Source organism: Arvicola amphibius, chromosome 1 (genome assembly GCF_903992535.2).
Source record: "Arvicola amphibius chromosome 1, mArvAmp1.2, whole genome shotgun sequence".
NCBI classification, from domain to species: Eukaryota; Metazoa; Chordata; class Mammalia; order Rodentia; family Cricetidae; genus Arvicola; species Arvicola amphibius.
The window spans coordinates 98821306-98849278 of NC_052047.1; the positions used below are offsets into that span (position 1 = coordinate 98821306).

The 27973-nt window shown below is 50.0% G+C and overlaps 1 protein-coding gene across 1 annotated transcript; it reads left to right on the plus strand.

Moving 5' to 3' along the window:
• Positions 1–3085: 3085 nt before the first annotated feature.
• Atcay (ATCAY kinesin light chain interacting caytaxin) lies at positions 3086–25742 on the plus strand. The gene is made up of 12 exons (XM_038347046.1): positions 3086–3162; positions 3717–3775; positions 18792–19013; positions 20172–20357; positions 20552–20654; positions 21013–21144; positions 21739–21825; positions 22455–22553; positions 22985–23020; positions 24879–24956; positions 25242–25274; positions 25708–25742. Exons 1-12 carry the CDS (start codon positions 3086–3088, stop codon positions 25715–25717), a joined length of 1122 nt encoding a protein of 373 aa, XP_038202974.1. The 3' UTR covers positions 25718–25742.
• The last annotated feature ends 2231 nt before the right edge of the window (positions 25743–27973 follow it).

Sequence of the window (27973 nt, forward strand, 5' to 3'; positions counted from 1 at the left end):
GTCTCGCTCAGGCTGACCTTAGCCTCACTATATAGTCCTGCCTGACCTCGAGCTGCAATCCCCTGCCTCAGAGCACTCAGCAGTTGAGTCCAGGATGCAAACTCTAGTCTTCCTTCAGCAACTAGAATTCCTCTGGAAACCTGCAGGGGGCGCAGTTCCCGCGGCAGCGCAGACCCAAGCCATCTAAAACAATAACCAGCTAGGTCCGCGGCACCCCAAAACCCAGCTTCATCCTAGCTTACCCCTGAAGGGGGATCTGAAAACCTCCATTTCTCTGCCCTCAAAGATGGTTTCAAGGGTGTCTCCCCCAGCCCCCGCAACCAAAGAGCCCTGCAGGTTCCCCGCCCCCACCCCCGTAAGGAACCAGGCCACGGCTGTTTGTCCATTTATTTATTTTCTCTCTTGTGATTTTGCATAAGTGCGACGCACCATCTCCGAGGATTTTTTTTTTTTTTTTTTTTTTGCACCTGCTCAGGACATGGCTGGGAGATATGCTTTTCCCTCAGCCAATCGGGAGAGGAGGATGCGAGCAGGGGGGCTGGAACTGTCTATCAGGCCTGGGCCCGCCCCCTGCACACAAAAGCAGCTTCCTTCACTATCTGGGGGCAGGCAAAGCCTCTGTCATCCGGGAAGGGAGAGAGCCAAAGCCGCGCAGGCCCGGGGCTGTGATGGCGGGGGACACAGAGACCGTAGGGAGAAAGGGGTGCTGCCACTGACCCGGGCACCCCCTTCTCCAGCGGGGCCGGGGAGCTGGGGTGCCGCTGGCCACGTCGCCCTGGGTGACCTTCCTTGGATGTGGACCTGCCCCTGAGCATCCTTCCGCCAGCCCCGGCCTGGGTACCACCCGCGAGATGCCCGCCTGCATCCGCACCCGGCCCGCCTTTGTGTCTCAGTGACGGCGCAGAGCCGCGGCCGAGGTGAGTGGGTCTTTAGCACTCTGGCAGTGTAAATTGTCATCCCCCCCCCCCTTGCTCGCAGCCCAGCTGGGGGAAATATTTATCCGGGAGACGCTGGCGGCTCCCGGAATGGCTGCTGCGATGGGGCGAGCAGCCGGGGCTTGATCCTAGGTGGAGAATGAAGAGCCCCAAGGATTAAAACCCCAGCTCCGAACCGGAGCATCCTGGGGGCGGTAAACCTCCCATGCGGTGTCTGGTGTTTTCTATTTATAACCCTGACTGCGGGCATGAAGACATCAAAATTGCATATACATTGAAAAGGACAGATTTTTAGCAGTAGCTATAGGACCAGGGAAGGACCTGCGCTGTCTTTCTGGAGTTGCCAGGGATTTCTGGTCCCCCGCTGTCGCCAGCGCCCAGGAGACCCACCACACCCTGTTTTTGGAAGTGTGTAGAAGGGGTCCTTCCCCTTTCCACCCCGCTTGGCTTGGCAGGAGGGACCGGTGTCCCTCTCTGCATAGACACAATGGACTGGACTCAGCTGCGCTGGGGGAGGCCTGGAACACCCAGGGGAAGTCGTGTTTTCTCCTGCACTGTGTGTGTTGCTCCTCCATGAATGGGTGATGACATTCCAGTAGGCCCGCCTCCCCTCGGGTCACACTTGCAGGGCCACCGCCGGCGGGGCTGCGGGAGACACTCCCCAGTCAGCAGCTGCAGATGGCCTGGTGGTCACTGACAGCTGGGACAGGCAAGTGGCCCTTGTCTCCGGATCAGGGAACAGATTAGGGATGGCCTCCCGTGACCGGACCCTGGAATCCTGTTGTTAAGATAGAAAAGGGGGACATGATTTCACAGATGTGGCCCTGTGGGTGCCGAAGTTTGCTCTGGGGGCGTCCTTAAGTTGTGTGTGGGGTGTGTGTATCGCAACACTGGCCTCTAACACAAAGCGCTTCCATCCATCAGACAGTCTGGGGAGTCCACACAGCACCCGGATGGAGCGCAGGATGGTAACTGCTGGCCAAGCTTGATTCCCAGCACTGGCAGAAAAGCCTAGGGCCATGGCATCTGGGAACCCGGAGCTGTTGCCATGCCGACTATGCACACACCCCACACACAGACAGAACAGGTGACCAAAGTTGGGCAAGGTGGCGCACACCTTAAATCCCAGCTCTTGGAGGCTGAGGTGGGACTGCGTGCGTTCCAGGAGAGGCAGGGATATCCGGACAGAGCCTCACCACTTCGCACACACGCATGCACGCACGCACGCACGCAAGCAAGCACTCAGTGCGCGCCTGTAATCACAGCCTGGCCCCAGACATACAGGCAAGCAAAACACACACACACACACACACACACACACACACACACACACACACACACACAAATAAAGTTGAAGGACAAAAAAGTAATCCCATACCTGGGGAGGCAGAGATTGGGGGTCCCAGGCTCTGTGCTTCAAGTGTAGAGAGGCCCTGCCTCAAATAGAAGGTAGAGAGTGACCTCTGACCTCTATTGGCATATACATACCTGCGAATACACAAACAACTGGTTTTTATGGAGTGAGGGAACCAGGGGTGATAGGCTCGGAGGACACCCCGAGAGGCCATGACTTCTTCAACCCATTTGCAGATGAAGTATGGCGGTCATACACGCTGAGCAGCTGATTGTCCCTTCCACTGCGTGGGTCCTTCCGGCTTGGTGGAAGCTGCCCTTTCAGCAGCCCGGACTGGAAGGGGGGGTGGACTGGAGCAGGGAGAAGCGAGTGAGAGAGCAGCCCCTCTCTGGAAGTGGCTATCACAACGCAGAACGTTAGTTCTGACACTCATTCGTACAAAAACGGCTGCACTTTTTCTTTCTTTTCTAAAAATTTCCACCACAGTTAAGATAAAGGAAAAGGAAGGAGATTGGGTCAGCTTGGTTCCAGGGCTGCTCTAGAGAAGGTGGGCTTGAGAGCTCTCAGCGGAGGGGGTCTGTGGGGCTCAACTCCTCACTTGAGTTAGTGCGCAGGCTGGGACGTCCTATGCCCCGTGTGTATCCTCCTGCCGTGGGATGGGGCGGTCATACAGGCAGACCCGTGTCACACACAGGTGGTGGCTGTAGCCATGGCTGTCTAGATCTCTCTGTCTTTTCTTCCTCAGATCCTCTTCTTAGGTCAGCCAAGCTTGCAGCCGCCTTCTCTTCCAGCTCCCATGGGGACCACGGAAGCCACGCTGAGGATGGAAAACGTGGACGTGAGGGATGAATGGCAGGACGAGGATCTGCCCAGGTGAGGGCGCCAGCGTACCCGGCAGCTTCCGCAGATGCTGATGCTGACAGAGCCTTCTGGAACCTCTTCCTTCTAGACTCCCAGACAGTGAATTCCTGTAGCCAGGCTGGGAGTGATAACCTGGCCTCGCAGCCACAGCCCAGCTCCCACAGAGGATGCTGGAGAATGAGTTCTGGTCAACCTGGGGTGCAGAACAAGACCCTGTATCGAAAGGAAAATGGAGGGACGTGGTCAGGGTAGAGCCCTGTTTAGAATCCCCGGAGAGGGGCTGGGGGCGTGGTTGGGGTGGAGCCCTGCCTAGAATCCCCTAGTGAGGGGCTGAGGGTGTGGTCAGTTTGGAGTCCCACCTAGAATTCCCAGTGAGGGGCTGGGGGCGTGGCTCTTCTGAAAGACATCTTTCTATATTCCTGAACCATCCTTTCCAAGGGAGAGCTGAGTTGTGGTATCACTGTCTTGATCTGATGGCATTTTATTGTTCTTCTTTTCTCTCAACCCCCTTGACTGAACCTGCCATCTGCATTCCTCCTGCTGCGTGGTTGCTGGGGTTTCCACAGACCTCTTCCTGAAGACACAGGGGTGGGGCTGCTGGACGGCGCCGCGGAAGACTCCTCCTGTAAGCTTACAGAGTGCACAGAAATGCGGGTTTGTTTTCAGGGTGAAGGTGGTTGTCTGGGGTTGCATGCAGGGTGGGGCGTCTAGCAGGGAGCTGTCGTGCGCCTGGCTCAAAGGGGTAAGAGAACATTCACATGAAGACTGCGCGGGTCTTACTGTGTGTCCTTTAGCCGGTTTCCCAATGTCTCTGTGCCTCTAACCCCGAAGAACTAAATGAAGGTAATGAACTTCCAGTCAAGAAGCTGGGGTGGCTGACACCGGGGGATGGTTCAGTAGGTAGCGTACTTACCATTCTGCTCTAAGGACCTGAGTTCAGATCCCCAGAACCTCAGGGCAGGGGAGGATATCAGACATGGTGGAGTCGTTTGCAACTTTAATACTGCAAAGGAGAATGCCTGGTACTCTCTGCTCCCTGGGCTGCCTTCATCAGTGATTGTCAGGGTCAGGGAACGAGGTGAAGGGGGACTGCAGAAACACTTGAGGGCTCTGCTCTCTGTACTTGCACATACCATACACAAACCTTTTCACTTAGAAAAATACGTATTTAGGGGCTGGAGAGATGGCTCAGAGGTTAGGAGCGCTGGCTGTTCTTCCGGAGGTCCTGAGTTCGGTTCCCAGCGACCTCATGGTGGCTCACAGCCATTTTTGATGAGATCTGGTGCCCTCTTCTGGCATGCAAGCATACATGGAAGGAATGTTGTATACATAATAAATAGATAAAATATTTAAAAAAAAAAGAAAAATACGTATTTAAATTTGTGTCTGGATATGTCAGGAGTCTAAGAGGCAGGGGGGATTGCCGGAAGTTCCAGGAAAGCCTCAGTTGTGGAGACAGACCTTGTGATTAGGCCAAGTTATAGGGATGACGAGCTCCTGAGGCCAAGGAAGAATTCTCCAGCAGACACTTGTCACCATTGACCGGCAAGGTCCTGGGTGTGGCCTGCTTGTAGAAGCAGACCTAATGTGTACCCATGTCACGGTGACATGTCCCTGTGTGTGTCTTCCTTCAGCTCTCCCCTCCTCAGTGCTGTGTAGTTCTTAGACTGGAATTCGGGATTTAATACTGAGGGGAACTCTAGGTGGGGCTCCTCCATGACCACGCCCCCAGCCCCCTCACTGGTGATTCTGGGCGGGGCTCCACCCTGACCACGCCCCCAGCTCTGTTTTTACATTTAATTCATACAGGGTCTTGCTAATTGTCCTTCTTGCATACTGAACTCATCCTGTGCTCTGGTTGGCCTCAAGGCATGGCAATCCTACTCTCTAAGCCTCCCATCATGCTCAGCTAAACAGTTACCCTGAGGCGACACAAACTCCAACCGAGGCTCTTTCCCTATGCAGGGAACACCACACCCGATCCCGTTCATCTTAGAACCCCAAACGTCATAGTCTATCCCAGCACCAAAGGGGAGATTTGGTCCTCAGCCAAGCGTTTGAGGCCTGAGGTGATGCTGCTGGCACGAACCTGTGCACACAGTAGAGTGACCTCTGGAGGGGCCATAACCGGGTCCTTGGAACATGGAGACCTGTAGTTGGCATTTTCTTTGGGCTGGCAATCAGTTCCCAAATAAAGACACAGAGATTTATTAGTTGTGAATGTTCGCCTTAGTTTAGGCTTGTCCCACTAATTCTTTTAACTTAATTTAACCTCTTTCTACTCGTTGACATTTTGTAGCAGGGTTCTTTAGACAAGGTTTCTCTGTAGCTTTGAAGCCTGTCCTGGACTAGCTCTTGTGGACCAGGCTGGCCTCGAACTCACAGAGATCCACCTGCCTCTGCCTTCCTAGTGCTGGGATTAAAGGTGTGCACCACCAACGCCCAGTTTACCTTTCCTTTATTCTGTATGGCCCACTTTCCTGCTTCCTCTGTTTCTGGCTGGCTGGTCCCTGGTATTTCCCTGGCATCTCTTTTTCTTTCTCCCTCTGCAGCCTATATTTTTCCTCCAATTCACTCTCCCTGCCTGGAAGTCCCTCCTATAACTCCTCCCTCACTATTGGCCATTCAGCTTTTTATTAGACCAATCAGGTGCCTTGGGCAAGCAAGATAAAACAGCAATACATCTTTACAAAATTAAATTTTCGAGACAGGGTTTCTCTGTGGCTTTGGAGCCTGTCCTGGAACTAGCTCTTGTAGACCAGGCTGGTCTCGAACTCACAGAGATCCGCCTGCCTCTGCCTCCCGAGTGCTGGGATTAAAGGCGTGCGCCACCACCGCCCGGCATGGAGTCTGATTTCTTTTGTCAAAAATTTGTCACTGGGCACCGGGTGGTGGTGGCTCACGCCTTTAATCCCAGCACTCGGGATTTTAAAAATTAAACAACATTTTCACCTTTTTTCTAAATAGAAAAGGTTTTAACTGTATCATAGTAAGACAATAAGACAAATATCAAGCAAAAACTGCATTCACAATATCCAGTCCATTTGTATTTGGCAAATTCAAAGGAAATCTCTATTGTGTGTCCTCTTGGTGCACTCACAGTTGTGTGTCTAAGCCATTTTCTATCCTAACCTGTATTACAACTCTAAACCATCTTTTCAGACCTCAAAACGTTTTCACAGATGAATAATTTAAGCTTTTATGTTTCTTAACCCCATCAACTTTGTATCTCTTATGTAAGTTTGTTTTCTGAATTTCACAACAAGGAAAGCTGTAACTATAACTACATAGTCTTCAACTCTATCAGAGACCCACAAAGAATATAATATTACCTGAATAAATAGGAAGCACAGAGCAAGCAACTTCCAAAACTTTAGAGATGACATGTTGCATGATGTTTTACTCTTTTGGTTTTTTGGGGGTTCACTACCCAGCTCCCAAATAAATCACACACGAAGGCTTATTCTTAGTTATGCCTGCCCTGCCTGTTTCCAGGCAGCTTCTCTTATCTTAAGTTATCCCCACTAACTTTTCTTCTGGGCTTTTACTTCTGTATATCTTACTTTCCTTCTTAGTCTGTGACTGGCTGGGTGACTGGGTGCCGGCCCCTAGTTCCTCCTTCTTCTCTCCTTCCATATTTCCCCTCTCCCTGCCGCCTCACTATTGGCCATTCATCTCTTTATTAGGACCATCAGGCGTATTAGACAGGCACAGAAATACAACTTCATGGAGTTAAAGAAATGTAGTGTAAACAAAAGTCACACACCTGAAAATAATATTCCCCAATAGTGACAAGACAGCTGACTGCTTGGACAGTCACCCCAAGTTTTCTCTGTAACATTGGGATATCCATCTTCTGTTCATGGGTCTCGAATATCTGACAGCTGTTTACTGTGAAGCAAGAATTTTGAAGAACTGTCTCACCTTGTTTTGGCAAAGTTTGGTGTTACTTTTCTGTGTCCTGTATGTCCAGTTTGGCCAACACACTGTCAGCAGTCAAGGCAAGGGCAATTTTTTGTTCAGTGACAATTTTTTTTTTTTTGGTTTTTTGAGACAGGGTTTTTCTGCAGCTTTAGAGCCTGTCCTGGAACTAGCTCTTGTAGACCAGGCTGGTTTCGAACTCACAGAGATCCACCTGCCTCTGCCTCCCGAGTGCTGGGATTAAAGGCGTGAGCCACCACCACCCGGTGCCCAGTGACAAATTTTTGACAAAAGAAATCAGACTCCATGCCGGGCGGTGGTGGCGCACGCCTTTAATCCCAGCACTCGGGAGGCAGAGGCAGGCGGATCTCTGTGAGTTCGAGACCAGCCTGGTCTACAAGAGCTAGTTCCAGGACAGGCTCCAAAGCCACAGAGAAACCCTGTCTCGAAAAACCAAAAAAAAAAAAAAAAGAAAAGAAAAAAAAAAGAAATCAGACTCCATGTGGAAGTTCTTAAATGTCCATTGTCATAAAAAGCCATTATGTTATTAAAACAACTTAAATGCCATATTCTGAAGATCTCTGAAATGTTTGAAGATGACCCATCTATCTAAAATATCTCTGTTTGACCTTGAAAACATACCTAATATGACAGTTTAATTGCTATACATGACTAACTACTACCCTACATTTCTTTTTTTTTTTTTTTTTTTTTATATTTATTTATTATGTATACAATATTCTGTCTGTGTGTGTGCCTGCAGGCCAGAAGAGGGCACCAGACCCCATTACAGATGGTTGTGAGCCACCATGTGGTTGCTGGGAATTGAACTCAGGACCTTTGGAAGAGCAGGCAATGCTCTTAACCTCTGAGCCATCTCTCCAGCCCCTACCCTACATTTCTTAATTAATCTAAACAGTTTGTAATAATAGCTTTCAAGGACTAGAATTTTATATTACATTTTTGTTGTTGTTGTTGTTTGTTTGTTTGTTTGTTTTTAAGACAGGGTTTCTCTGTGGCTTTGGAGCCTGTCCTAGAACTAGTTCTTGTAGAGCGGGCTGGTCTCGAACTCAAAGAGATTCTCCTGTCTCTGCCTCCCAAGTGCTGGGATTAAAGGTGTGTGCCACCACTGTCCAGCTATATTACATTTTTATATGAGTTGCATAGGTACAATACCTTAAACAAGAGTTTATATATTCAGTATAACAAAAATAATATTAAATTTGCATCAACATACAAAAATCCACTCCATTGTAAAATGTCTGAGATGAATAGTTGTCTTTTTATCCCATATTCCTATATCCCCACTAAATGATGACAAACATACAATACCTTCTGAATGACAAAAACCATCCCCCCATCTCTTGGGAATGTGGGTATCATGTTCTCTAGACTGTTTCCTGTTGTCTGGAGGTGACTGCATCCCCAAGGGACCATGAGAAAACTGAAATAATGGTCGAGTCCTAAGGAAACTAGTTATACCATTTGTTGTCCAGGCTCTGTGTAATGGGAAAGTGCAGAACCTATCTTAAATCCTGGCTAGAACAGTCTATGAGGCTGAAACATCTCAGCCAGCAGCCGTGGAGCTGTTCTGGATACAGAGCTCTGAGGAAACTGTGACAGAGCCACTCTGAGAGGCCGGATCACCTGGGCCTCCCATTTTCATTGGTGTCTGGTCCCCTTGCTCTGAAAACACAAAAACTTTCAAAGGTAGCATACATAGCTGCACTAACCCAAGTATGGACTGTGTGGTGTGCACAGACAGACAAAGATGTTTCTTGTTCTGTGATTGAGTAGGTAAAAGGCAACTGTTAACTTTATAAGTCTTTTTGGACTGCATAACCAAATCTCTACCCATGCCCTATGAAAGGCTGGCATGGAATAATAAATCATAAGGATTGTAACAGATTTATCTTGTAATAAGATCTATCATGTCTCATCCAGTCTCAGAGCTGTCACCCTGTCTTGGAGGTTTTCTAGGATTGCTTCTTTATGTCTGTAGCCAAGATTTTCAGGGGTGTTGTCTGGGGTTTCTGTCCTGCCTGGTTCCTGCAATTGTTTCGTCCCAAAGAAATCACACAGAAGTCTACATTAGTTATAAACTGATTGGCCCATTAGCTCAAGTTTCTTATTAACTCTTATAACTTAGCCCATTATTTTTATCTATGTTAGCCACATGGCTCGGTACCTTATTCAGCAGGGCAGAAACATCTTGCTTCTTCTGTGGCTGGGTCAGGACTGCAGAGGAATGGGCTTCCTCCTTCCCAGAATTCTCCTGTTCTCATTGACCTGCCTCTACCTCCTGTCTGATTGTTCCACCTATTCTTCCTGCCTGGCTACTGGCCAATCAGCATTTATTTAAATATAACTGACAGAATACAGACCATTCTCCAACACCGCAGGGGTCTCTCCAGTCAAACCTGATCTCTATTAATTTTAAAGGAATCCACATCCTTTCACTTCCTTTGGGAACAAATGTATAAGCCCCCTCCAATGCAATACATTCTCTGAATTCCATTTTAAAGTTAAGACATCCCTAAAGTACCTAGGCTGATTTAATTTAGAAGCTCCTTTGTATACCATGTCTCTTAGCAGTTGCCACATACTCATCAGCCTTCAAAAAATTCAAAGTCAACAAAACATGGTAAAGGATCCAGACTCCTTGTGTATTTCCCATCTTTTTTTTTCTTTTTTTAAAATTGATATTGATTGAGCTCTACATTTTTGACTGCTCCCCTCCCTGCCTATCCCCTAACCCCTTCAATGCTCCAAATTTACTCAGGAGATCTTGTCTTTTTCTACATTCTACTTCCCATGTAGATTAGATCTATGTAAGTCTCTCTTAGTGTCTGCATTATTGTCTAGGTTCTCTGGGATTGTGGTTTATGGGCTGACTTTCTTTGCTTTATGTTTAAAAACCACCTATGAGTGAGTACATGTGGTAATTGTCTTTCTGTTCCTGGGTTACCTCACTCAAAATAATGTTTTCTAGCTCTATCCATTTTCCTGCAAAATTCAAGATGTTATTTTTTTCTGTTGTGTAGTACTCCATTGTGTAAATGTACCACATTTTTCTTATCCATTCTTCAATTGAGGGGCATTTAAGCTGTTTCCAGGTTCCAGCTATGACAAACAAAGCTGCTATGAACATAATTGAGCACATGCTCTTGTAGCACTATAGAGCATCCTTTGGATATATACCCAAAAGTAGTATTACTGGGTCTTGAGGAAGGTTGTTTCCTATTTTTCTGAGGAACCACCACACTGACATCAAAAGGGGCTGTACCAGCTTGCATTCCCACCAGCAATGCAGAAGTGTTTGCTTTTCCCCACAACCTCTCCAGCATAAGTTGTCATCAGTGTTTTTGATCTTGGCCATTCTTACAGGTGTAAGATGGAATCTCAGAGTTGTTTTGATTTGCATTTCTCTGATGACTAAGGATGTTGAACATTTCCTGAAGTATATTTCAGCCATTTTAGATTCCTCTGTTGAGAGTTCTCTGTTTAGGTCTGTACTCCATTTTTTTAAATTGGGTTATGTGATCTTTTGGTGTCTAATTTCTTGAGTTCTTTGTATATTTTGGAGATCAGACCTCTGTCTGATGTGGGGTTAGTGAAGATCTTTTCCCATTCTGTAGGCTGTTATTTTGTCTTGTTGACCATGTCCTTTGCTTTACAGAAGCTTTTCAGTTTCAGGATTTCCCATTTATTAATTGTTTCTCTCAGTGTCTGTGCGGCTGGGGTTTATTTAGGAAGTGGTTCCCTGTGCCAATGTGTTCAAGTGTACTTCCCACTTTCTCTTCTATAAGGTTCAGTGTGGCTGGCTTTATGTTGAGGTCTTTGATCCATTTGGACTTGAGTTTTGTGCATGGTGATAGATATGGGTCTATTTTCCTTTTTCTACATGTTGATATCCAGTTATGCCAACACCACTTGTTAAATATGCTTTCTTGTTTCCATTTGATATTTTTTGCTTCTTTATCAAAGATCAGGTGTTCGAAGATGTGTGGATTGATATCCAGGTCTTCTATTTGGTTCCATTGGTCCCCCTGTCTGTTCTTATGCCAATACCAGGCTGTTTTCAGTACTGTAGCTTTGTAGTAGAGTTTGAAGTCAGGGATTGTGATGCCTCCAAAAGTTCTTTTATTACTCAGAATTGTTTTTTTTGCTCTCCTGGGCTTTTTGCTTTTCTAAATGAAGTTAAGTACCATTCTTTTGAGGTCTTTGAAGAATTTTGCTGGGATTTTAATGGGATTGCATTGAATCTGTAGAATGCTTTTGGTAAGATTGCCATTTTTACTATATTAATTCTGCCTACCCAAGAGCATGAGGTCTTTCCACTTTCTGGTGTCTTCTTCAATTTCTTTCTTCAAAAATTTAAAGTTCTTGTCATACAAGTCTTCCACTTGTTTGATTAGAGTTACTCTGAGATATTTTATGCTATTTGTGGCTATTATGAAGGGTGTTGATTCTCTGATTTCTTCCCCAGCCCTTTTATCATCTGTGTACAGGAGGGCTACTGATTTTTTTAATGTTGTATCCTGCTACATTGCTGAAAGTATTTATGAGTTGTAGAAGTTCCTTGGTAGAATTTTGGGGGTTGCTTATGTAAACTATCATATCGTCAACAAACAATGAGAGTTTGAATTCTTCTTTTCCAATTTGTATCCCCTTGATCTCCCTTTGGTGTCTTATTGTTCTAGCTAGGACCTCAAGAACTATATTGAATAGATATGGAGACAGTGGACAACCTTGTCTTGTTTCTGATTTCAGTGGAATTGCTGGGAGTTTTCATTTAGTTTGATGTTGGCTATTGGCTTGCTGTATATTGCCTTAATTATGTTTTGGTATGTTCCTTGTATCCCTGCTCTCTCCATGACCTTTATCATGAAGGGATGTTATATTTTGTCAAATGCTATTTCGGCATCTAATGAGATGATCATGTGGTTTTTATTTTTCAGCTTGTTTATATGGTGGATTACGTTGACAGATTTTCGTATGTTGAACTATCCCTGCATCTGTGGGATGAAGCTGACTTGGTCATGGTGGATGATGGTTGTGATGTGTTCTTGGATTAGATTTGCTAGTATTTTATTTAGTATTTTTGCATCAATATTCATGAGTGAGATTTGTCTGTAATTCTCTTTCTTAGTATTGTCTTTCTGTGGTTTGGGTATCAGGGTAATAGTAGCCTCATAAAAAGGGTTTGGCAATGTTCCCTCTGTTTCTGTTGTGTGGAATAATTGGAGGAGTATTGGTATTAGTTCTTCTTTGAAAGTCTTGTAGAATTCTGAGCTGAAACCATCTGGTCCTGGGCTTTTTTTGTTTGGGAGACTTTTGATGACTGTTTCTATTTCTTCAGCAGTTACAGGTCTGTTTAATTTTCGTATCTGGTCTTGAATTAATATTGGTAAAAGATATTTATCCAGAAATTGTCCATTTCCTTTAAGTTTTCCAATTTTGTGGAGTACAGGTTTTCAAAATATGACCTGATGATCCTCTGTATTTCCTCCATGTCTGTTGTCATGTCCCCTTTTTCATTTCTGATCTTGTTAATTTGGATATTCTCTCTCTGCCTTTTGGTTAGCTTGGATAAAGGTTTGTCTATTTTGTTGATTTTCTCTAAGAACCAACTCTTTATCTCACTGAGTCTTTGTATTGTTTTCTTTGTTTCTATTTTGTTGATTTCAGCTCTCAATTTGATTATTTCCTGCCATCTAGTTCTCTTAGGTGAGTTTGCTTCTTTTTGTTCTAAAGTTTTCAAATGTTCTGTTAATTCACTAGTGTGGGATTTTTCTAGGTTCTTTATGTAGGCGTTCAGTGCTATGAACTTTCCTCTTAACACTGCTTTCGTTGTGTCCCATAAATTTGGGTATGTTGTGTGGTCATTTTCATTGAATTTTAGGAAGTCTTTAATTTCCCCCTTTATTTCTTCCTTGACCCATTGATGATTCAGGTGAGAATTGTTTAATTTCCATGTGTTTGTGGGTTTCTGGAATTAGTATTGCTATTGACTTCTAGTTTTAAAGCATAGTGATCTGATAAGGTACATTGGGTTATTCCAATTATTTTTGTATTTGTTGAGGTTTATTTTGTTGCCGAGTATGTGGTCAATTTTTGAAAAAGTTCCATGAGGTGCTGAGAAAAAGGTATATTCTTTTCTGTTTGGATGGAATATTCTATAGATATCTGTTAAGTCCATTTGAGTCATAACATCTGTTAGTTCTCTTATTTCTCTGTTCATTTTTTGTCTGACTGATCTGTCCAGTGGTGCGAGGGGAGTGTTGAAGTCTTCCACTATTATTAGTGTGTGGGATTTAATGCATAATTTAAGCTTTAGAAGTGTTTCTTTGACATATGAGGGTGCCCTTGTATATGGGGCATAGATGTTCACTATTGAAATTTCCTCTTGATGGATTTTTCCTATGACTAATATGAAATGCCCTTCTTTGACTCTTTTGACTAATTTTAGCTTGAAGTCTATTTTGTTGGATATAAGGATAGCTACACCCACTTGTTTCTTAGGTCCATTTGATTGGTATATTTTTCCCAACCCTTTATCTGAGACGATGTCTTTCTTTGAAGTTGAGATGCATTTATTGTATGCAGAAGAGGGATGGATTCTGTTTTTGTATCCAGTCTGTTAGCCTGTGCCTTTTTATGGGTGAGTTGAGTCCATTTCCATTAAGGGACCAGTGGTTGCTATCTCCTGTTGATTTAGTTTTCATCGTTGGTGATGTTAATTTGTGCATTTTTTTTTCTCCTTTGGGATTTGCTGTAATGAGATCATCAATTTGTGTGTTTTTGTTGGTGTAGCCATCTTCCTTGGGTTGGAGTTTTCCTTCTAGTATTTTGTGTAGGGCTGGGTTTTTTTGGCTAGGTATTGGCGAAATCTAGATTTGTCATGGAATATCTTGTTTTGTCCTTCTATGGTGATCAACAGTTTTGCTGGGTATAGTAGTCTGGGCTGGTATCCGTGGTCTCTTAATGTCTGCATAATGCTTGACCATGACTTTCTGGCTTTCATTGTTTCCAGTGAGAAGTCAGGTGTAATTCTGATATGATTTTGTTAAATAAATTTTCTGTGCCTTTGAGTTGAACTTCTTCTCTTCTTCTATACCTATTATTGTAAGATTTGGCCTTTTTATGGTGTCCCATATTTCATGGATATTTTGGGTTAAGCTTTTGTTAGATTTGATGTTGTCTGTGACTGATGAGTCTGTTTCCTCTATTGTGTCTTCAGCACTTGAGATTCTCTCTTCCATTTCTTGTATTCTGCTGTTCATGCTTGCGTTTGTGGTTCTTGATCTTTTTCTCATGATTTCTGTTTCTATAATTCCTTCGGCTTGTGTTTTCTTTATTTATTCTATCTCAGTTTTCAAGTCCTGAACAGTTTCTTTTATATGTTTGAGTTCTTTTTCTTGGTTTTCTTTAAGTGATTTGCTGATATCTTCCAATTTTTTGGGTTTCCCCCCATTTCTTTAAGGGAATTTCTCATTTCATCTTTAAGAATTTCAAACGTTCTCTTGAGGTTGTGTTTTAGATCATTTTCTTCTGGTTCATCCATATTTGGTTGTTCAGGTCTTGCTGTTGTAGGGTCTTTAGGTTTTACTGGTGTTGTGTTGCTCTCTGTGGTGTAGCGTGTGATCTTACCTTTTCTACTCATCTTTTCCTCTCATAGGTGTGGTTGGGGCTGTCTGAGATTCTGTTGAAGAGTCTTCTAGGTGCCAGTGAATCCAAACCTCAGGTGGTTGTTCCTCGTGGTACAGTCAGTGTCACAGTTCTAGTTACCCTGTTGCTTACTCCTGTTCCTGGATATAGTTCAGTGCTCCTGTGCTTTGCTCTGCTCCCTTGGAGTTTGCTGTCTCAGGCCTGCTTTGGCCTAAGCTGCTGGCTTTGATCTGTTTCTGTAAGTCTTGACCTGAATCTACTCTTGCAGAAATCCCTGGCTTGGAGTTGAACCTGTTCTGGTGGAGATGCAGACTCTGGATCTGGTTGCTGGTTCAATCCTGATCCGCCAGTGTCCCAGGACTGGGTTGGCTCCCAGGCCTGGATTTGCCCCTGGCTTCTGCTCCTGGTGGAGCTTGTTTCCTCTGCCTCTCTCTGTCCTAGGAGTCTCATTCAGTTCCACTCCTGTGGAATTTGTTGCCCAAGGTGGAGTTCCTTTCCTCAGGGCAACTTTGGCTTAGGTTACAGGCTTTGACCTGTATCTGTAAAATCTGGATTCCTTCCTGAAGAAGTCCCTGTGTTGAAGCTGGACCTGGAAAGGTTTCTGGTTTCGGTCTACTGCCTGGGACGTTCTAGGCTCGGGTGCTCTAGAACCCGCAGAGGACCTGCTTCTTTCCTCAGAGGTCCCAGACTCACACTCGGACTCGCAGGGGTTCCAGGTTCCTGCCTATTCCCTTTGATGTCCTGGACCAATGCCCGAACCCACAGAGGACCTGGCTCAGGCCTACTCTCTTGCCTGGCCCTGCAGAGATCTCTGGTTCCTGCCTATTCCCTGGGAGGACCCAGGTTCACTCACGCCCAGGCTGACAAGAGGTCCTGGCTCTGGCCTAGTTCCTGGGAGGTCCTAGACTATCGCCCAGACCCACCAGGGTGTTAGCTTAGGTCTACTCCCTTGAAGGTCCCAGATTCACATCCGGAACCTCAGCAGTCTCTGGCTCTGGCTCACTCGCTTGTACTGTTACTCCCTTGTACCTGTTCCCGCGGAGATTGTTGGCTCTGGATCTGGTAGCTAGCTCAATCCTGATCCACCTGTGTCCGAGACTGGGTTTGCTCCTGGCTTCTTCTCCTGGTGGAGCTTGCTCTCCTCCCATCTTTTTTAACCTCTCTATTTTTGTTTGTTTGTTTTTTGAGACAGGGTGTCATGAAGCCCAGGCTAGCTCAAATTTATTATGTACCTGAAAATGACCCAGGATTCCCGATACTCCTGCCTTCACATCCCAAGTACTGGGCAACAGGCATGCATTCGAGGGACTTCTACGTGTTTCTTTATAGAATAAAACCTTTTCCCCCATGTGTGTCGGGGCAAATACCATTTTTTGAGACATGGTCTCACTGTGCAGGTTGAGCAGGAACTTGCTCGGTAGAGCAGGTTGGCCTATGGCTCACAAAGACTCTGCATTACTGGGATTAAAGGTGTGCACCACAATGCCTGGCCTGGTAAATACCAGTTTTGAAGGCAAATTCCATCTAACATATTTATTTTTTAGGCAAATTCAAATTTGTTCTCTCTTTCTCCCTCTCTCTCTCTCTCTCTCTCTCTCTCTCTCTCTCTCTCTCTCTCTCTCTCTCGTTAAGGCTTGACGATAACACCCTTTACCTCACATACCATCCTTTGGTCCCATTGTGCTGTTGGTTAGTGTCACCTCCACATGTGACCCTGGGCCATGATTTTGATGTTGCTCTGTGGGAAGAGTCGGTAGCCTTTTAACATACCTCATGGATCTGGAGGCTCCACCCACTTATGGGAGGGAGGCAGAGGGTTGCAGCACTGGATTCGCAGGGTGGCCCCTCAACGACAGTAATCACTCACACCCTGAGGTTCCCAGGGAGTGGACACACTTCCGCCACACAGTCACGTGACACCTAAAAACAAAACCTCTTCCTGAGTGGGTGGCACCGATGGTGGCTAGTTTAGAATTTTCTTGGAAAGTTTACTTTTATTTCCAACTCCCAAAGAGGCAGTTCTGACTGACTCTGCAGAGACTAGGTAGCTAAAGGGAAAGAGACAAGAGAGGAGCCCTAATGAGTTTTTTTAAAAATATTTATTTATTTATTATGTATACAATATTCTGTGTGTATGTCTGCAGGCCAGAAGAGAGCACCAGACCTCTTTACAGATGGTTGTGAGCCACCATGTGGTTGCCGGGAATTGAACTCAGGACCTCTGGAAGAGCAGGCAATGCTCTTAACCACTGAGCCATCTTTCCAGCCCCCCTAATGAGTCTTATATAGTTTTCCGTGGTACCAGAAATGGAACAGAGGGCCTTTGTAATGAGGAGGGAGCGCCACCCTGACCACGCCCCCCCAGCACCTCACTGGGGATTCTAGGCGGGGCTCCACCCTGACCACGCCCCCAGCTCCTCACTGGGGGATTCTAGGCGGGTCACACCCTCAAGGTGTGTATTGTGGGTTGTTGGGTGTCACACGTGGATTTGGAAGAACAGCTTATGGCAGTCAATTCTCTGTGTCCACCACAAGGTCTCTGGGAATAATAATAATAATCAGATGACCACCAGGCGGGGTCATCTGATTGTTGAAAAAGTTTTTCAGTCCTAGGATTGAGAGATCTGTCAAGGCCAGGCTGCCTCTGCCTCAGTGTCTCGTTGGGATGACCCTCCGGGAGCGTGGGTCCACACAGTGACTGTGGATGAGGGCTTCCCTAGAGCGCTGTGGTTGGCCCTTCACTGAGCACACAGACTCTGGGGTCAGGCCCCCTGTCGTCCTTAAGCTGCCCATTTCAGACATTTGGGAGCTGTCCTAGTGTGCTTTCTGTGACTGTGGCAAACATGGTGACCAAAACCAGCGTGGGGAGGACAGTGCTTGTGTGTCACAAGTTCACCACGAGGGACATTGGGGCAGGAACCTGGAGGCGGGAGCTGAAGCAGAGGCCGTGGGCAGGTGCTGCTTCCTGGGTGCTCCCCACGGCTTCTCAGCCTGCTCGCTTTCTTTTTCAAGTTCAGCAGTTTACCTCTCCTCCCTCTCCCGCCTCTCCTCCCAGTCTTCCCCACCCCCATCCACTCATCATCTCTTTACCGGCAGAAAAGAGCAGGCCTCCCGGGGATATCAGCCAGATGTAGTAAACCAAGTTACAGTAAAACTCGGCACCAACCAACATGTTTAGGCTGGTGGAGGGAGCCCAGTATGAGGAGTAGGGTCCCCAAAGCCAGTAAGAGTCAGGAGATAGCCTGGCAGTGGTGGCACACGCCTCTAATCCCAGCACTCAGGAGGCAGAGGCAGGCGGATCCCTCTGTGAGTTCAAGGGCAGCCTGGTCTACAGAGCGAGTTCCCGGACAGCCAGGACTATCACACAGAGATGTCATAGACAGCCCCTGTTCCACTGCTAGGAGTCCCACACGAGGACCAAGCCACACACCTGTCATATATATGCAGGATGCCGGTCAGTCCCATGAAAGCTCCCTGGTTGTTGATTCAGTCTCTCAGCTCCTATGAGCCCAGGTTAGTTGATTCTGTGGGTTTTCTTGTGGTGTCCTTGACCCCTCTGAGTCCTACAACCCTTCTTCCCACTCTTCTTCGGGGTCCGGAGCTCCCCCTAGTGCTGGACTGTGGGTCTCTTCCCACCACTTGCTAAATGGCGCCTCGCTGGTGATGATTCCGCTTTTACAGCACTTAGGACCCCTGCCCTGGTGGCCCCACCCACAGTGAGCTCAGCCCTCCCATGTCAGTCTGGTGGGCATTTTCTCAGTTGTGATGCCCGCGGGTGACTTCTCTCTCTGGTCCTCTCAGAAGACCCAGCCGCATTGAGCTCGTTCTGGGTGGACCTGGGTTTAGGGACAACGCGTGGGGGTGGGACAGAAACTTCCCGAGAAAGAGGTCACATCGCTGAGGCTTCGCTCCACGGGCAGAGGCTCACCCAGCATTGGGGAGGGGACACGAGAGGCGTTCTGGTACATCTGAGGCTAGCCTGGGCTACCGAGAGCCTGTCTGGAGGAGGTGGGGTGTGGGCAATCTTTCACTCTTGTGGGTCCCGGCAGCTCCTCCCTCCTCCCTAAACCTGGGCGGAGCACATCGGAAGAGAAAGACGCTGGTGGCCCCAGAGATCAACATCTCCCTGGACCAGAGCGAGGGCTCCCTGCTGTCCGACGACTTCCTGGACACGCCAGATGACTTGGACATCAACGTGGACGACATTGAGACACCGGATGAGACCGATTCGCTGGAGTTCCTGGGAAACGGAAATGAGCTTGAGTGGGAAGGTAACGGTGGGGTCCCCGCCCTGTCCCCCTCTGGCTTCTCTCCAGCCACCTCCTCGCCAGCCCCCCACCCCCATTACAGCTCCGGGAGACGGCGTTGGCCCTAGGACCCACAATGTCTGGTCCCACAGACCTGTGATCTGTCGCAGGAGTCTCACAGCCCAGCGAGGTTCAGAGGGACGCTACCTACCGGCTTGCGAGGGTGGGGTGGGCAGAGGGAACTAGACGTCCACAGGAGGGTCTCGAATAGGCATGTGCGAAGCCCACGTAAACCAGGAGTGATGTGCGCATGTCAGGACTGTCCCTCCCTGGACTCTTCCAGTCTCCGCGAGGGCCACACACATCCCCCAGACATCAGTCAGCGAGTGACCCACGTACAGGAACAGAATCTTTGTGCTCAGCACCCTGCAGGGCCCAGGAGGAGGAGTGAGCTGGGTTCAAGCAGTCCTGGGAGGCAGCTAGGGAGGGCCATGCGCTGGGAGGCCATTTTAATCTTATTTATCATTATTATTTATTTGCTTTTTCTTGGAGACACACACTATGTAGCCCAGGCTGGCCTCAGAAAAACTCACAAGATCCACCTGCCTCTGAGTGCCAAGATTAAAAGCATGCAGCATCATGCTTGATTAAAAAAAGTAAGGAAGGAAGAGAAAAAAGAAAGGAAGGAAGGAAGGACGGAAGGAAGAGAGAGAGAGAGAGAAAGAGAGAGAGAGAGAGAGAGAGAGAGAGAGAGAGAGAGAGAGAGAGAGAGAGAGAGAGAGAGAGAGAGAGAGAGAGAGAGAGAGAAACAGCAGGTTTGGGATGGGTCAGTGGGGTGGACAGCGGCTAGCTAGCTCAGGTGCAATCACGGAGGGCTTCCGGCAGGAGACAACAGTGTAGCCAGAGGGAGCAGGCAGGTGGTTACCACTTTTCTCGTGGCTACGACAAACCTTACACACAAACAACCAGGAGAGACGGGTTTATTCTGACTGACTGCTGGAGGTTGCAGACCATTGTGGCTGGGAGGCCTCAGCTCCTGGGAAGGGACAGCGCCACCTTCAGGGCAGTTATCCCAGGCTAGCTCACCTCAGGTGTTCCCAGAGCTCCCAGGATTCAGAGATTAGCCCTCGTGTGTGGGGGGGGAAGGGCTGGATTCACGCTGGATTCACGCCTCCACTGCAGACGACACCCCAGTGGCCACTGCCAAGAACATGCCTGGAGACAGCGCGGACCTGTTTGGGGACAGCGCTGCGGACGATGGCAGCGCAGCCAATGGTCGCTTGTGGCGGACTGTCATCATCGGGGAGCAGGAGCATCGCATCGACCTGCACATGATCCGGCCGTACATGAAGGTGGTCACCCACGGAGGTGTGTGCACCCCGCGACCTCGCCCCCACGAGGTCACCGCGGACAGTGGTTCTCCTAATGGGGGGGCCTGTCCAGCTGGGGTGCGCAGGGGCTGGCACACTGGGCATCATCCCCCCCACCCGGAGGCGCTGCTCGGAGAGGAAACGTGGTCTAGCCTGGGCTACCGTGACACTCACAAGATGCCTCCTTCCCAGGGTACTACGGGGAAGGCCTCAACGCCATCATCGTCTTCGCAGCCTGCTTTCTCCCAGACAGCAGCTCCCCCGACTATCACTACATCATGGAGAATCTCTTCCTGTAAGTCAGCAGCCCCCACTGGGGAGGCAGAGGTGGCGGAGCTCTATGAGTTCAAGGCTAGCCTGGTCTACAAAGTAAGACCGCGTTTCCCAAAACCCACGCAACGAGGAGGATGGGGCCCCTTGGAGCTCAGAGAGAAGAGTTGGGGTTGGGGTTCTCAGCTGTCTTGCGGGGGCGGCGCTGGCGATGGAGGCGGGGGCCCTGGGTGGCGTCTCAGGCCCAGGTCCCTTATAGACTGTTCGGGAGTGCACCAATGGGCACGCCCACACTGCTGGGGTGTGGCTGGCCCTGCCCGGCAGGGCTGCAGGAAGGCCCCACTCTCGGTGCCCCACATGGGAACCCCGTCCCCCCACCGCAGGTACGTCATCAGCAGCCTGGAACTGCTTGTCGCTGAAGACTACATGATCGTGTATCTAAACGGCGCCACGCCGCGGAGGAGGATGCCAGGCATCGGCTGGCTGAAGAAGTGTTACCACATGATTGACCGGAGGTGAGAGGAGGAGGGCACCGAGGGAGGAAGTCAGGCAGCGTCCTGCCAGTATCTGCTGGTGATTGAGGACTCTAGGGACCCCTGCAGAGGGAGGCACCGTGCTGCGTGCCCTTCTGTGTCTGATCCACTCCTCAGAGCATTGAGCCTCAAGGGCCGTCCTCTCTAGAGGTGTCAGAAAAAAGGGCCTTTTCTTGTTCACGGCTGAGTAATAGTCCAGCCTGCGACCAAACTGTTTCTGTCTGTCTGTCTGTAGGTAAACGCTGGGCTGTCTCTCTCTTTTAGGTTTTATGAATAGCTTCAGACAGATTTTTAAAACCCACAAGCACTTCCTAGAATTCAGGACTGTGGTGTGTGTGTGTGTGTGTGTGTGTGTGTGTGTGTGCGCGCGCGCGCGCGCACGAAGGGCCATACTGCTGCTTGATGTTGATGAGTCCCAAGGCTCCAAATTCACTCGCTGTGAGGATGCAGTCAGCTAGCTAAGAGGACTTGGGGTGGCAGGCTGCAGAGGGATGGCGGGTAAGCGGTCCTTCTTTTCCCCGGGGGGCTCCCTGCGCCCCAAGCCTGTGACAGTGTCATCCTCGCCTCCCCACACAGACTGAGGAAGAATCTGAAGTCTCTGATCATTGTGCACCCGTCATGGTTCATCCGCACCGTGTTGGCCATCTCCCGGCCCTTCATCAGGTGGGACCCCGCCTGGAGCTACCCTGTGTGTGTTCTGAGGGTCGGTCGGTGCAATTCCACCAACCACATAGTCTGGGGGCCCCAAGACTCAGTGATCCAGCCAAATGCAGCGATCCTCCTGTCTCAGCCTCCCCAGCACCACGCCTGGTGTTTTATGCACGTGCTGTGGATTTGAACTCATGTCCTGACACTTGTACAATAGAGCCTTCTGCTCTGGCCCTTGTGTCTCCCTGTGTAGTATGGGTCAGTGCTGAAATGGCAATCCTCAGGCCTCAGCCCCATGAGTGCCGGAATGACAGGCGTTACCAGGCTCGGAGGAGAATTCTGCTTTTTATTTAGACGGAAACGTTTGAAGGGCTGTCAAGATGGCTCTAGTAGTAGAGGAGCTTGCTGCCAAGCCCTGACAGCCTGAGTTCAATCCCCACGACCACCTGTGGGATGGAGGGAGCCTACGCCCTCAAGGTGGCTGGCCCCTTGCTTCACTCGTGCATGCGCAGTAAAGAAACGTGAGAAACTGATTCTAAAAAGAACACATCTGAGTCGTGCTGAGACAGGAGAATTCCAGGCCAGCATGGGCGACTGGGCGGGTTAGCCTGGTGACCCCTTGTCTGCCCTCCCGTGTCCGCCAGTGTCAAGTTCATCAGTAAGATCCAGTACGTGCACAGCCTGGAGGAGCTGGAGCGACTCATCCCCATGGAGCACGTGCAGCTGCCCGAGTGTGTCCTGCAGTGAGTGTCCCCCGGGGTCCCCACGCAGGCAGTGTGCCACCAACACTGCTTCCGGCCGCTAAACACCCCCCTCCCCCAGCGGCTTCCTTTCCATTGCTGTTTACACTGGGGGGCTGGAGAGACAGCTCAGCGGTTAGCGCACCAGCTGCCTCTGCAGAGGGCCCAGTGGGTTCCCAGCATCCACAAGGGGCTCAAAACCCCCGCGTGACTCCTGTTTTGGGTACTGCACGCGCGCGGGGTACAGCCCCGGGACCCGATGCCCCCTTCTGGTCCCCGCGGCTACTGCACACACTCACAGGCGCGCTCACATCTCAGCGGTCCCCACGCTGAAGCTCAGTCTGCAATCCCTGGCACCCGCCCTCCCCTTTTCTCCGTGGCCCTGCCAGCCGTGTCCGAGTCTGACTCACTGCATGTGTTTTTCTTTCCCTCAGGTACGAAGAACAGAGACTCAGAGCCAAGAGAGAGAGGTCAGTGCGGCACCTGAGGGATCTGAGGGGTGGTTTGGTGGCTTCCGCTTGGTGAGAGCAACCGATGTCCCCACTGGCTTGGCTCGGCCTTCAGTGGAAAAACTGATGCGGGCAAGTGCGCGAGGACCTGAATTCAAATCCCCAGTACCCATGTAACCTGCCCGGCCTGTGGTGCCCATTTGTAATCACTGCGGAGATGGAGATGGGACCCTGGGGCTCGCAGGCCAGCAGCCTACCTGAATCAGAGAACCCGGGACTCAGTGAGAAACCCCATTTAAAAACATGATGTGGATTGGGCCAGCAAGCTGGCTTGGCCAGTATAAGGGGCTTGCTCCCAGACCTGACAGCTGGAATTCAGTACCCAGGACAACGACTGACATGACCTCCTCACATACACAGGGGTCCACATGACCTCATACACACCCAGAGACCTGCCTTTCAGACGAGGCCTCTGGAGACAGCCATGGATTCACACCCTGCCTTGGTCATCCGTCAGATATTATTTATCTGTGTTGAGTGTGTGTGTGTGTGTGTGTGTGTGTGTGTGTAAACCACAGCACACGTGTGGAGGTCACTTGGGGGAGCCAGGTCCCTTTCCATCAAATGGGATCAAACTCGGGTTGCCAGACTCGGCGGCAGCCAGCTCACTGGCCTCTGCCTCCCTAATTTAGTTTGACGACCTTACTCAGCACAGAGAACCAAAGGGGTGACCCCAGAATTTACGTTTGTACAACAATGTTAGCCACGCCCAGGGAGGGGCACAAGGTGCCCTAAGACCAAACTGACTTGGCCACACGACGGCCCAAGCTCAGGCCTGGAGGAACCAGGATGAGCCCCCTGTAAGTTTCTCTTTCTACCGTCTTGTCCGTCTTTAAATTTCTTTACAATTAACAATCAGTGAGTAAAACTCTGCCCCTTGCCTATCCTACCCTGCAGCTGGGCACAGCAGAGCCCAGTCACAGGGCTGTGCCCTCCCCACCAGCCCCTCAGAACCTTCTGTCTCCCACAGAGACGCTCCACCCCATCTCACATTAACTCCCTGTCCTGTCATCTGTTCTCGGTGCCCCACCCCCACCCCCACCCTCAAGACCCCCATCTCTGTGGCTCTCAGGACCTCCTGGGAGTGGGCCCTGCCATACCAGTCCTCCCGAATGTCCCGTTAAAACTGCTGAGTTCCGTGTTCCCACGCCATCCATGTTGGCTTTGTATCAGAGCTATAATCCTTTTCATGACCAGGTGACAGTCCAGGGATCTCATGGGAAAGGCCCCACAGCAGTGGGTGGAGCCCAGTGGGTCCCCTTCTAGTCCTCCCAGACTCTGGTGGCCTCTTCCTTAGTGCAGAGACCCATTGTTTTTCTTCTTTGGGACAAGGTATTTGGTGGCCCAGGCTGGCCTCGGACCCCATGCCTTAGTGTCCCCAGTGCTGGGATGGAAGGCACGAGCCAGCAAGCTGGGCTCTGTGTATCTCTTTCTCCTCCCACCATCCATACCTTCCAAGCATGGACCTGGGACCGTAGTTCAGATGGTAGAGCACTGGCCTCGCTGCATCCCCAGTGCCACATACCCAGCGTGCCTGCAATCGGCGTGAGGAGACAGGAGGATCAGGAGTTTATGGTCATCCTCAGCTACATAAGGAGTTACAGGCTAGCCTGGGCTATATGACACCCTATTTTCAACCCCCCAACTCCTTGTGTTACGACTCACATTTGTCCTATCCTGGGCCACCAGCTCCCTCCATCCAACACACCAGAAACAAAATGCTAACATCAGTTCACACTTGAGGGGCTAGTGGGGTCCCAGAGTCCTGGGCTCAGCCCCAGCCACCTCCCATCCTTCCACCTGGTTCTGTCTATCACAGCACACGACCACCGATGCAGCCAGAGTTCCTCGTTCCCAGATCTGAAGAAAAACCAGAGACGGTGGAAGAAGAGGACAGGTAAGCACAAAGGGATGGCAGGCCAAGGCAAGGAAGAAGATGGGCATAGTTAGCACCTTCCCAAGCTTGGTGACACCCAGGCAGCTGCACCAACTCCTCTGGTCCCCTCATTTTTGTCTGTTTGGGCTTGTCTCTTTAGCAGCAGGTGCAGGCTGACACCTGTTTTCTGTTAGAAAACGCAGTGGGGTGGCCGCCTTCCTGTGGAGATTTCCAGCCATGACCAATAAATGGGAATCACCTAGGGTCTCGAAAAGGCTACTAACACCCTCTCCTCCCCAATCACAGGTTAGCAGAAGTGACAGAAGACCAGGAAGCGAGGTGGGTATAGCATAGGGTGTCAGCGGGTTTTCTTGGAATGTTCCAAGTGCAGTTCAATCTGGGTAACTGAACATCTGCTGAAGATTTGTATGCTTGGCCCCAGCAGGTGGCATGAGAGACAGGTGTGCATCTGTTTCCTGACTGTGGGACATGGTGGTCATGACGAGGGCACCCACACACTGCCAGGCTCAGATGAGACTCAGAGAAAGGATGGGATGGGTGGGTGGGTGGGTGCATGTGTAGGAGTCCACAGATCTTTATTGCTGTTGCCCTGGGAGGAGAGTCATCTTCTGATCTGCATTTGGAATGTTGGTGGCAGCCATTGCTTTTTGCTCCGAGCTCTCCCAGCCAGATAGCTGACTCTGAGTTTTCCTGTGGAAGCTCACCTCTGCCTCAGACACTGACCCTGCCTTGCTTGTCCTGTACTCTCCAGCATGTCCTGATTTAACGGGAACCTGGAGATGGACAGAGAAGATTCCAGACATCACATAACCTCTGTCAGAGGCCTGTGGGCCCAGACTTCATCCTGCCTTATCCTGTGTCCACCGTTGGAGGATGTCTGGCTCCTTTGTCCCCTTCTTCGCCCCCTGGTGTCTTGCCACTGCTTGAGTCCATCTCACGGTTTTTATTGAGATGTGCGCCACCTTCTGGAACGAACTGGGTCCTTGGCCTCCACCCTTCCATACTCCGAGCTTGTGGTTGGCAGAGCTGGACATGGACGGCGTCCCCCTGTTCCTGTGTGACTCTGGCTCTTCCTCCAGACCTCCACAGCCCCACCTGGGATGGCACAAGTGTGCGTTTTTCACTGACCCACGAGAGACCATTGCTCAGCTCTCCTCTGTCCCTAGCTGGAGCCTTGGATGCGTGGTGGCCCCAGCTGGGGCTGCGTCTGCTTCTCTGTGGAATGTGACCCACTGTCCCCTCTCCCTGTCACCCCAAGCAGGGCTGTGACCACCGACCTGACATCCTCACTGACACTCCCATTCTGCCATTTGACTGTCTTCAGGGCCCTTCAAGCCTGTTGCACACATGCTGATCCACCTGGTGGTTCCCAAACCCTCTTCCCCATAATCTGGAATATTTTCTAGCCCTGTAAAGTAGCTGTGACCCAGGAGACTTTAACTGACATCTCATTCTCAGAGAAGTTGTGTCAACCTTTCCGTCCCCTGCCCGGGCCAGTCTTAGGCTGTGTCACCAAGCAGGAGACTCCAGCTCAGTGTAAATGACGATACAGGGCTGTGGGTGCTGAGGATCTGGGGGATCCCCTAGGGAAATGTGTCCCAGTGGACGGGACACTGAGGCCATCTGACCTTCACGCACTTTCCGAAGAGCAGGTTTGCTCGATGACGGGACAGTGGGGCTAACCGTGTCCGGACGCCATGGGAGTGTGAGGACCAAGCCTCCTGTCTCCAGGGGCACTAAGACCGGGTGACATTTATGAGGACGGGTCCCCTATGGTTCCCTGAAGACTTGGTGGCACACACCTTTAACCCCAGGATCTTGGTGAGTTACCGGACAGCCTGGTCTACAGAGGGTACCTGTCCACCAACCACTGGTCCTTGCCTTCTCCGAGGCTGGGTTCCATCCATCCCACCGTGAGGTGTTTGGCCTCTGTGACATGCCTCTGCCTCTCACTCCTAAACCTCTGACGGCCCCAGGACAGCAGCTTCCACCTGGAGAGTCACAATCACCGACCAACAGCACCCAAGTATCAGAGTTCTGCAGGGGACGCACCACACGCCTGGGCCTCAGAGGGACCTGACAGAGTTGTGCAGGGCACTGGGTTTTGTTTTGTTTTGAGACAGGATCAGCCTGGCCTCAAACTCCTGATCCTCCTGCCTCAGCTTCCTGAGAGCTGGCCTGGCAGGTGTGTACCCCCAAGCTGGGCGTGGGCTTTGCAAGTTGTATTTATCCAACATCAGATAGAAGAGGGGAACCAAGATGGCACCCCAGATGGAGGCCCATGGATGGCCTCTCTTGGCTTTTGGAAGCAGAATCCTACAGGCTTTTCCTACCAGGTGACTTCTGGTGACAACCAACGCCTATGGCATGAGGACAGCTGTGGCAGGGATAGATGGACAAACATAATCCTCCTGGCCCTCAAGGGTCTGAAGTCCTTCCCCCAACCCTGGGAAACATCAACCCCCACCGCCACGGCAGCCTCCACCACCCCCCCCCGTGCCGCCACAGCAGCCCACCACCCCCATGGCCACGGCAACAACCAACCCACCCCGCTGCCGCCACGGCAGCCCACCACCCTTTTGAGATCACCAGCACCCACCGACCCAGGGAAGCAGGACCCAGAACCACAGCCACAGAGGACCCCAAAACAGGAGAAAGACCCTACGTTGCTTAATATTCCAGTCCACACAGGGCCACCAGTTCAGGTAGCCAGGGAACAGTCTGAGGCGAGATGAAAAGGCCCAGCGGCTCCTGGTGAAGGGACGCTGAATTTCTTTACAGAGATGCCCAGGATCCATTTGAAAACTTGCCCAGAAGAGTGCCCACCTTCCACCAGCAAGCTGTGTAGATATAAACGTGGAGACGGTGGGGACAGTCGCTGTGATGACTGGCAAGCTGGGGAGGATTTTTATGTGAAATAAATTATAATACAGAGGGAGAGGTGGTCCCTCTGTGCTCCCAGGTGTGGGTGGTGAGGCGTGTGGGCACAACCTCCCGTCACTGTGACCAGTGGCCAA

Excerpts from the sequence above, each read along its gene's own strand:
- Atcay (XM_038347046.1), top strand. The coding sequence starts at position 3,086 with ATGGGGACCACGGAAGCCACGCTGAGGATGGAAAACGTGGACGTGAGG. Across the intron at positions 3,776-18,791 it reads CGCCGCGGAAGACTCCTCCT|CTCCTCCCTCCTCCCTAAAC; the intron begins GTAAGCTTACAG and ends GGGTCCCGGCAG. Across the intron at positions 23,021-24,878 it reads CTCAGAGCCAAGAGAGAGAG|CACACGACCACCGATGCAGC; the intron begins GTCAGTGCGGCA and ends TGTCTATCACAG.